The sequence below is a fragment of the Aristolochia californica genome, unplaced genomic scaffold, assembly GCF_029961685.1.
Source record: "Aristolochia californica isolate CCGP_79_NKW_82.1479 unplaced genomic scaffold, dmAriCali1.0.hap1 SCAF_10, whole genome shotgun sequence".
NCBI lineage: Eukaryota > Viridiplantae > Streptophyta > Magnoliopsida > Piperales > Aristolochiaceae > Aristolochia > Aristolochia californica.
In genome coordinates, this window is record NW_027181771.1 from 24,533,887 (window position 1) to 24,545,405 (window position 11,519).

Consider the following 11,519-nt stretch of genomic DNA (forward strand, 5'->3'; position numbering starts at 1 on the left):
AAAAATATAATTATAGATAATTAATCACCTATTTTCACATATAGTTATATTTAACTTTTCCTCTTACTTCCAACATAGTGCTATGTAAGTCTTTAACCAAGTATAATAGTGCTATTATGTGAAACAAGATAAGATTTTGATCAATAGAATAATTAAAAAAAATTGCACATTAGAATTTTAAAATTTAATTAAATAATATTATAATTTTATTTAGTATTTTATGAAAATATTTAAGTAAAATATTTTTAGTTAAATTAAATTAAAATAATTAAATGATCAATCAAGTTAATATAGTTAAAATAAGTGATTTATTTGATATTATTAATTTTTTTCCATTATACTTCTATATAATCATTTTGATAATTGTTTTACTATATATTAGCTTAAAATAGAAAATAAAAATGAATTAAAGAGATACACATAAATTCATTGTATATTGATAGAAATACTTGAAAAATTAGAAAAAAATTAACTCTATACTAATCATAACTAATTGGTTCATGATTTAAGTTATTAATTAGTGAAAGTATAGTAATTTGCATGATCATATTGATGCACATTATATATTGATCGAGTCATGTTAATGTAATATGACTTGTGAAATAACTAGTAGAGTTATTGATCAAGTAATTAGTTAATATCAATTATTAACTATAATTTATTACATAATTACATTATTATCTCACAGATGATTTATTCTTATCCCAATGTAACACAAAATATTTGAAGGTAATTATTAAAATAAATAAATTAAAGACTTGGTTATTATTAATTCATCATTAATAGGATTGTAAAACCACAAACATAATATGTATTTAAGCTATAACTTATCATATAACAATAGAATACTATAACTTGATTAATTAATTTATAATAATCCTCGGGAACCTATCATTCAGACCACAATTGGTCATATTTATTTTTATAGAGAAATAGAAAAAGCCAGCATAGTTGTGATCTAAACGGAAATGGGAGATGCAATGCATGAGAGCGCACTTGATTGTCTCATTAGATATAAATCGGCTGTTTGATTAACTGCTATAACTGAGTTTTTTCACATCACTTTGTAAGCAGTGAACCGGACCTAATCTTACCCGGTCCAATTACGACAGGACCGAAGGGTCAGGTTCGGTTCTATGCCATTAAATTTCTGCTTCCTTCCTAAAACGGTTGCTAAGTCAACAACATCTATCACGCTCCATTGTCATGTTCGTGACAACCAATTTCATAGTGTCTTTCAAGTAACAACTAATTTTTAGGTTCGTTACACCAAATTTTACGAGCGCATTCAATTACTGCATTGTTTGTTATGGTTAGAAATGCGTAACCAAGAGTTATATAAAGCAGAAGAGACATAAGAGCGATGAGAGTAGGGAAAAATAATCAAGAGTGTTTTGTCTTTCCTTTCATCTTCTTCTTCTTCTTCTTTTGCATTTTTGTAAAGAGTTATACTGCAATCGATCCATTTGTAAGCCTTTTCTCATTGGTTCATCTATTTACAATGTGCAATTCTGATGCTCTCTCCATTGCTATTTGAATCTTTCTTTGTTTTTTTTCTTTAATGGTGCTTTCTTAAATCATCTGAATTCCATTTAAGTTCGTTTGCTTGCTTATCACAGGCAAACACTACGGAGCCCTAACAAGAATTTACTGGAGCTCCGCCATTACCTGAGATATTGACAAGTTGAATTATCCAGTTTTTCAAATTGAAATGCTCAACCCAACCGGTCTATATGCTGAACTGGTTGGGTTGAGCATTCGATTTGACAAACGTGATGGTTCAAGGTAGTAGCTGGATGGGTTGAGCATTCAATTTGAAAAATTTGAGTTCAAGTTGTCTACATCCTTGGATAGATCAAAGAAGAAGTCAAGGTCAAGGATGAACACCTTGGTAACTTCATTCAGGGAGGGGATCTTTGAAAATTGGCTTTTTAGAAACTCTACCCTCATCAAGTCTATAATAGTGTTATAAATCCATAGGGGTTTCCACATGTTTATCCCTTGCCTAGATTGAATTGATGTCATCACTGCACACTTCAATGGAAGAAAAGAGAGTATGTGGTGAATAATATTTTCTGGTAGCTTGAAGATATTGTCAGTCTTCTCAATGATGGTTTTCTCATGCTGAAAGTCCATTGACCTACTTTTTGTTTGTTATGCACTGCTATTTGTGATCAGAAATATAAAAAAAAAATATTATGTTAGTCAATCTATTTTTTGGGCAAAAACTTGAGTTCAAGTGGACTGCATCCCTGGATAGTTCGAACTAGAAGTCAAAGTGAAGGGTGTACGTCTCGGTAGCTTCATCTAGGAAGGGGATGTCATTGAAAGTGGGCTTGTCACAAACTTGGCCCTTGTACCCAAGACTCTTCAGGTTCGGCTTACTTTTCTCCATCTTTTCATCTGAAGATGATCAATCTTCACTGCTTTCATTTTTTAGGGATTTGAGACCCTTGAAAATGTAATGAGGCTCCTTTTTGCATAAGGTAAAGTTGAGTGAATATATCAATGGACAAAAGAACAAACAATCTTGATACAAAATCAATATTTTGTAACTCTTCTAATTCTCAATAAAATTGTAAAGACACTTTTTCAGTGTGTAGTAATGAATCTTCTCTGGGATTAATATTTATTCCATAAATTGTCCCACCAACAGGTTTGTTTATTGCATTGAAGAGATGATGCGCTACTTCCTATCTGAGGTATTTTACATGTGCCAGGTTCACCTCATATATATTTATATTTATTTATATATCTAGATCTATCTATATACCAAAGGAATGTGATCGAGAGGAAATAGGAGTTTGCTAACATCGCAACCCTTCCTCCCACCACCTCAGCCTCTTAAGAAAAATGATAGTTGAGTGAAAATCCGAGAGATAACATATAATCAGATTGATTTTGGATCTTCAAAGAAACGACAGAGATATAAAATGAAGGCTTATCCAAAATGATTTGATCCCAAGATATAAAGTATAAGTCAGCAGTATACAGTAAAGGGATTTAAAAATGCAAAATGACCACGATTGTCACATCAATCATCCACTAGTAATCAATATCTATTTCCTCCTTGAGGTAGCTATGAGATTTGGCGCTGCTTTCTTGTCTTCCTATGCCTATTCCAATCGAACTCAACAAAAGGACCTGATCCCGCATCCACAACAAAATAGCAAAACAAGTGAACTGAACTTAATAGAAGTCCAAGGAATGCATTTCACCTTTAAAAGATAAGTGCATGTGCTTCAGTAGTTTGACCAATGACAATTGCAATTTTTCATATTCTTGGAGGACCTGGGAACATAAGAAAAGTGCAATGCATACTTAAAAAAATAGTTAACTTCAAGAGGATTTAACAACATAATCATTGTAGTCACCATACAACAGAGAGTCAACTTGCCATATGCACACAATCAGGCAAGAGTGACGAAGCAGAGATTTTCACTATCCCAGTTTTGAGAAAAATTCTCTCCTTCGTTAAATCTATATGTTGGCACCAGAAAAAAAACTTCAAGAGGGCTCTAGCTGCCACAAAATGTGAAACATTTGCATGACTAATGCACTAGAAGTCATCTTTGTGACATGATATTCAGTTATATCGTTGTATCTAGATATCTGATAAACGGAAGAAAAATGATGACTCCCTTGACTACTTCTGTATCACGGGTATGACTCCAGTGTTCGGTTGAGAAAAAGTGATAAATTGAGCTAGCAGCCAATGAGGGGTTCCACGTAAGAAAATAACCAAATTTATCTCCTCTTATGTCAACCTGGTGGAAACAAGAAGTCAAAAAATAGGAGAAAAATTATATGATTACATGACTAGGACATTTATAAAAGTTCACCTGTATATAGATCTTTTTTTCTGAAGGAGAAAAGGACAAAAGGGTGTAACTGAAAAACTTAGACATCTTAGCTTGATCAACTCCAAATATGTAAAAGAACATCGTCCACATGACCCTTCAGCAAGGAGCATCATAGACAAGAAACTAGTCAGGTTGACCAAACCAGAATATGTATTTTTACATAAACAGAAATCGGCAGATGGAAACGTACCGGATAAGTATTTGTCACTTTAACTTCTAGGGATTTTACATGTCAAAGCTTCATCAAGAAATTCTGCCAGAGATGCAACTCGTAGTCAAGCTCATCGTGGGTGAGTAGTAGGGTCCTTTCATTTATGGAGGAAACATCATTGAAAATAGGGTTGTCACAAACTTGACCCTTGTACTGAAGATTTTTCAGGTTTGGTGTTCTTATCTCCTTCTCTTCAACATCGAAACATGACTCCAATGTTAATATCTTCAATTGAAGATGATCAATCTTTACTGACTTTAGGGAGTCACAGTAACTCATAGTTAAGTCCCAAGAAGAGGGGACCTACGAATTATCTCACCTAATTGAACACCATTAATTGTCACACCATAGAGAGCAACACTTCTTAGGGCTTTGAAACCCTTGAAATCATGCGGAGGCTCTAGTATGCACCAAGTTAAGTCGAGAGACGATATTGATAGACAAGAGAACAAAGAGTTTGGCATTCTGAATTTATTCATCCCCCACTAATATCATCATCATCTATCGAGTCGGAGTGCCTTGTATTTCCACTCAAATCAAGCACAAGCTCTCCAACTCCTTTAACTTTGACAAACTCGTTCCACTCTATGAGATCGGATGAGTATCTGTCAACGGGACAAAAGAACATGTGGAACTTCTTAACCTTGTCTAGAGTATGGAGCTGTAAAAGTTGGTGGACAGCTTGTACATAATGTGTCTTCTTTAAATTTGTTCTGAATTCCTCATCGAAGTCTATATTAGTTGTGTATACCCATAAGGGTTTCCACATGTTTATCCATTGCCTAGATAGAATTGAAGTCTTCACTGCACACTTCAATGGAAGAAAAGAGAGTATATGGTGAATTATATTTTCTGGTAGCTTGTTAATGTTGTCTTTCTTCTCAGTGAAGGTTCTTTTATGCTGAAAGTCCATTGAGTGACCTTCTGTTTGTTAAGCACTGCTGTTTGTGACCTGAAATAACAAAAAAAGTATTGTGTTAGTCAATCTATTTTTTGGACAAAAAAATTGCAAAAATATATTTGAAAGCTTTTTTTTTGGACAAAAAAATTATACATATATCAATTGCATTAGAAGGAAATAATTTTTCCATTTATTCAGTTAGGGATTAATTATGAATGAATCCCGTTAACGAGATTAATCATTGCTTTTTGTTTCAAAGGCTCTACAAATGCCAATCACAACTAACATCTATGATTAGTCTCAACCCCAGTTCATGTGGAAAAATGCTTTGATATTCAATGATACCTATTGTGGGAGAAATAAGGGGCTTTTCAATTTTTTTCATTTCATTTTTTGGAAAAGATGGCATTCAAGAGAAAAATATCTCTACGTGGATAAAGACTTTTGTATTTGTATTTTTTTATATTTTTTTCTGACAGTTACAAATGTTTCCGTAAATTTAAACCAAAGGAAAAAATTTAGCAAGAAGTTCAAGAATTGCTACTTGATTTGGAAAATCTTAAGATTCAATAATTAAAGTATCAGGATCTAACATAATAATAAAATAAGAAATTAAAAATAAGAACAACATAAAAATGGTTTATGTAACAATTTATGAAGAAATGTCATCTGGATAATTTGTTTTTGAAGATACTAATTTTCAGCTTTATGGCTATTTTCCATTTCTTGTTCCTTAAACAACTTTGTTGACGTGAAAATTGGATAAGGTTGGAAAGAGCAGCTACAAAATAAAGTTTGTCATTAGTAATTGATGCACAATTATTTTGTGTAACTAACGCCAAACAAGAATACCATAAGTATGGGAAATGTGTTTTTTTTAGCAAAGATATGATGCTACAAAAAGGAAACAACAAAAAGTTGACATATTGGGTAAGATCAAGTATGTATTGGTATTTGCTAACATATCGAATAATATTCGATCTTATACATACTGTCTGACCATGTGTTGCACTTTATAAGACATGTATAATCTTTCAGGGCTCTACAATACCATATGTCCAATACGTCCCATTTGATATGTTATATGTCTTGGTGATATAGGCATCCTTGGGTAAGTGGACCAAATTAAGGAAATCCAAAACAATTTAAAAGTGGTTGAGGAAAGAGAAGATTATGTTCACATAAAAAATAATTAAAAGATAAAAAGAGGCAAGCATAGCTGTGGCCAAGAGAAGTAAACCAAAATTTGCATATGAGTTCTAGTAAAATCACAAAAGTTAAGCGTAATAAGTTTTTATTGGAATCAAAATGTGAGGAGCACGATTATGTCAAGATTTAAAAGACAAGATTTGGGAGAAATCTCATCATGGAGGCACAAAGAAGCTTTATGTCCATGACAAACGAGGTGATAAGGAGAAGTTTCAACTCAATATGGTCACAATAAACTTTGTTTAAAGGGTGGAACTTTTCACAATTAGATTATTGTCTATTTCATATTTATGATAAGATGATTCTTGAGGCATTATATCCTAGTGTTAAGTTATTTTATAGTGTTTATATGTTCATAACTAGGGGTCTTAGCTTATTTCTTTATTATTTAAGTGCCTTATCTTTGAGTATATTTTTTTTACCACAATTAGTTATCAATGGGAATAGTAATGCTTCTACTAACATTTTTTCTTAAAAAGGACTCAACATGAATTCAATTTTTAATGAAGGGAAATGAGTAGTAGGCAAGAGGAAAATGGAGCTGGTACAATCTATTAGGTCCAATGAGGGATAAATCTTGGGGGGCTGTTGGGCGTTTATGCCACTAAATTGACAACAACAACTAACTTAAAAAAATTCATCTTCACTTAGATTTGCAATCCCAAACCAGGAACATAATCTAGACCATTAAAGGGGTTTCTAATAGCAAAGTAGACTAGACAAACCTAGAGCTTCACAAGGATTTATAATAACTTATTAGGTACTAGCCTAGACTTAAGAATGAGAGTTTCAAGAGTGCTTGGCTACATGAGGACTTATATCACACAATCATAGTAGCAAATGCTTCACAACATTTCTTTTTCAGCCACACATGGATGCACTCAATGAAATTGAGGTTAGGATGGTCTTGTTTACCCAAAGCTTGACCCAATTTACAAGGGTTACTCGCTTCCTAATTGGTTGATTTTATAATCTAAGAACAAATAATAAACACAACCAATTATATGTGTCTATCTATGTATGAAAATCTAAAATAGTCTTTAATCATTAGATTTCAAAATATAAGTCCAAGGTAAATCTTGGATTGGTTTTTAAAATCAATGGTTGCACTCAGCTCAATGGAATCAATGGTTTGAAAGTATAGCTCATGCGTAGTAGTAGTCTAAACCTCAGTGATACATTTAAAAGTACAATGATACTAGTTTAGTATTCTCAACCAAATACAAGTTAAGATTTAAATGTAAATGCATGTATATACTTGGATTTTGAAATTCTTCCTCAAACTTCTAATACTTTGTAAAAACCATTTTAAATACCCTAATAAATCAACACGCAAGAATGTATAATGTGATTAGAAAATAAGAAGCTCAAACAAGGGTTTGCAGAACTAGTTTTATGTGGTAACCATTCAAACAATCAATCGAGTAATGATTCAAATATGATCTTTGAATCAATAGGCTTACATTTAACAATCATAGTTCTAAGTATTTAAACAATATTTAAAAGAAAAAACATTGATCCTATTATTTCTAGGAGGAAATACTCAAGTTCAGGTTTTGACTTCCTTTGAGAGCTTGAGATGGTTAAAACCTCAAATTTGAGTCTAGGAGCATGAGCACTTCAAAACTTTTCTTTGGAAGCATGTTGAAAACAAGTTTGTGAGAGATCTTCTTAACTAGAAATCTCTCCAACATTAAAAAAAACCCATTAGAGTTAAAAAATGATATTTTGTCACTTAGAAAAACAAGGTAAAAATAAAGTCCAAAAAATCTAATCAAATATATATTAAATCCTTTTTTTTACCAAAATATTGGTATGTCACTTATTGATCATTTGGGAGTGCTGTAACATCCAAATCTGGGCCTAACTTTTTGAAAAATTGAATTTTTGAAATAAGGGTCATCTCTTATTTTGGGGCCAAATTCTTGTTTTGAAAATTTGGCTTGTTTGAGCGACACATGTTGTTGATCTTTGGCATGGGGTCGTCTGCTTTCTTCTTAATTCACTCATAATTAACTTAATTGTATGTTGTCATAAAAATTATATCCATGAGATCTTGAGACCGGCACATTCATCCAATTGCTCATGTGGAATGATCCTTCTTAACTAAGTTATTTTGGTCGGTACAAATTAATTTAGCCCCCAAGGCTCTAGCTAACTACTATATGAAACATAAATATGCCTAAAGGTATTTATTTATCATGCGTTGTCTCAAGTATATCTAGCTGAGCTTTCTTAACTACATTATTTTGGAGAGTACTAACTAATTTAGCCTCAAGGATATTGGCTAACTACTATAAGAAACATTCATATGCCAAAAAGTATGTATTTTGAATGCTTTCTCACAAGTAAATAATATCTAGCTTTAAAACTGATTTGGTAACATAGAGTTCATTGCTTCCAAGATTCTTTTGTGTGATTAAGGGCGTACATAGAACTGATATTTGGTATCACCCACAACTATGATCTCTTGGAAGACTTGTGCACGTAACCACCCCCAAAGGATGGACCTCAACCACCGCATACACATTTGATTTTTTTATCTTACTTTGAAAAAAATTAGTGGATTAAAATTTGATTTGGAAGGGCTAGTATTTAAGTGTCACTCAAAAAATTTTGACTATAGAAGTACCACAATTTCCATATCCTAAAGATTGATTTGGAGATTTGATTCAACACGTAAATATATTGTTAGATCGGTGGTGCACATGATTTACTTGCATAGGGACTTAGATGGTTAATTAAGAAAATTAGATACTTCCTTTTATTTAGTAGTTTTTATGGCCAACTCAAAAGGATGAATTGCCTTTGACACTTTATCCAAAAATCTACAAAGTATATGTACGTAAATTTTCTTTTGCCTTATTCAGTATGCATTTCTATCTCAATATGCACGGTCTATGATGTGTACTACATGTTGTGTACGGTTAGTCCTACCTTGAATTTTTCAAGAAAGAAACTTTAAATGGTTTTATGAATCAATTTAAACCAAGAGGATGTAAGCCATCTGTTGTGCCTTTTTGGAGTTGATAATATGGGTCAACAAAAAAGGGGGCAATTCAATGGGGTCAACAAAATCTTTTTCACTGTGAGAGAGAAAGAACAATTAAGTCAACTCAGCATGGCATCTTCCCTTCCTCGTTATCTCCTTGATTTGAGAGGACAAAGTCTGATTTAACCAAAATTTAATACATAAGTCAGATTTAAAGAGACGAGACAAAGAAAACCCAAATGCAGATTCAAATTCTATTTTCAGTAGATCTCAAAGAGATCTGAAACAAGTAGAAGTGAAATCTGCTCAACTCATTGAAACTAGCGATAAAAGCATGTTCAAAACAAAAGGTGAAGATCTATACTTTCTCAATCCAATCGAACTCAACAAAAGGGAGTGATCCCGCATCCACAAAAAAATAGCATAACAAGTGAATTGAACTTAATAGAAGTCCAAGGAATGCATTTCACCTTTAGAAGATAAGTGCCCGTGCTTTAGTAGTTTGACCAATGACAATTGCTATTTTTCATGTTCTTGGAGGACCTGGGAATATAAGAAAAGTGCAATGCATACTTAAAAAAATAGTTAACGTCAAGAGGATTTAACAACATAATCATTGTAGTCACCATACAACAGAGTTGCAACTTGCCATATGCACACAATCAGGCAAGAGTGACGAAGTAGAGATTTTCACTATCCCAGTTTTGAGAAAAATTCTCTCCTTCGTTAAATACTAAAGGGTCAAATTTCTATATGTTGGCACTAGAAAAAAACTTCAAGAGGGCTCTAGCTGCCTCAAAATGTAAAACATTTGCATGACGAATGCACCATAAGTCATCTTTGTGACATGACATTCAATTATATTGTTGTATCTAGATATTCGATAAACGGATGAAAAATGATGACTCCATTGACTACTTCTGTATCACGGGTATGACTGCAGTGTTCGGTTGAGAAAACGTGATAAATTGAGCAAGCAGCCAATGAGGGGTTCCACGTAAGAAAACAACCAAATTTATCTCCTCTTATGTCATCCTGGTGGAAACAGGAAGTCAAAAAATAGAAGAAAAATTATATGATTACATGACTCGGACATTTATAAAAGTTCACCTGTATAGAGATCTTTTTTTCTGAAGGAGAAAAGGACAAAAGGGTGTAACTGAAAATCTTAGACTTCTTAGCTTGATCAACACCAAATATGTAAAAGAACGTCGTCCACATGACCATTCAGCAAGGAGCATCATAGAAAAGGAACTAGTCAGGTTGACCAGACCAGAATATGTATTTTTACAAAAATAGAAATAGGCAGATGGAAACGTACCGTATGAGTACTTGTGACTTTAACTTCAAGGGAGCTTACATGTGAAAGCTTCGTCAAGAAATTCTACCAGAGATGCAACTCGTAGTCAAGCTCATCGTGGGTGAGCAGTAGGGTTGCTTCATTTATGCAGGAGACATCATTGAAAATAGGGTTGTCACAAACTTAACCCTTGTACTGAAGATTCTTTAGGTTTGGCGTTCTTATCTCCATCTCTTCAACATCGAAACATGACTCCAATGTTAATATCTTCAATTGAAGATCATCAATTTTTACTGACTTCAGGGAGTCACAGTAACTCATAGTTAAGTCCTCGAGAATAGAGGACCTACAAATTATCTCACCTAATTGAACACTAATTGTCACACCAGAGAGAGCAACACTTCTTAAGGCTTTGAAACTCTTGAAATCATGCGGAGGCTCTAGTATGCACCAAGTTAAGTCGAGAGATGATATTGATAGACAAGAGAACAAAGAGTTTGGCATTCTGAATGTATTCATCCCCCACCTGATATCATCATCATCTGTCGAGTCAGAGTGCCTTTCATTTCCACTAAAATCAAGCACAAGCTCTCCAACTCCTTCAACTTTGACAAACTCAATCCACTCTCTGAGATTGAATGAGTATCTGTCACCGAGACAAAAGAACATGCGAAACTTCTTAACCTTGTCTAGTGTATGGAGCAATAAAAGTTGGTGGACTGCTTGTACATAATGTGTCTTCTTTAAATTGGTTGTGAATTTCTCATCGAAGTCTATAATATTTGTGTATATCCATAAGGGTTTCCACATGTTTATCCATTGCCTAGATAGAATTGAAGTCTTTACTGCACATTTCGATGGAAGAAAAGAGAGCATGTGGTGAATAATATTTTCTAGTAGCTTGCTAATACTGTCTTTCTTCTTAGTGAAGGTTCTTTTATGCTAAAAGTCCATTGAGTGACCTTCTATTTTTTATGCACTACTGTTTGTCTGAAATAGCAAAAAAAGTATTGTGTTAGTCAATCTATTTTTTGGACAAAAAA

General features: G+C 33.2%; 2 protein-coding genes across 2 annotated transcripts; both read right to left on the reverse strand.

Annotated features, from left to right (window-relative positions):
- Positions 1 to 4,095: 4,095 nt before the first annotated feature.
- LOC137942974 (F-box/FBD/LRR-repeat protein At1g13570-like) lies at positions 4,096 to 4,538 on the reverse strand. Its single transcript, XM_068788689.1, has 2 exons — positions 4,394 to 4,538; positions 4,096 to 4,325 (listed from the first exon to the last, which is right to left on the reverse strand). Exons 1-2 carry the CDS (start codon positions 4,536 to 4,538, stop codon positions 4,096 to 4,098), a joined length of 375 nt encoding a protein of 124 aa, XP_068644790.1.
- A 6,121-nt stretch (positions 4,539 to 10,659) lies between these two features.
- LOC137942975 (F-box/FBD/LRR-repeat protein At1g13570-like) lies at positions 10,660 to 11,286 on the reverse strand. Its single transcript, XM_068788690.1, has one exon. It carries the CDS (start codon positions 11,284 to 11,286, stop codon positions 10,660 to 10,662), a length of 627 nt encoding a protein of 208 aa, XP_068644791.1.
- Between the last annotated feature and the right edge of the window lie 233 nt (positions 11,287 to 11,519).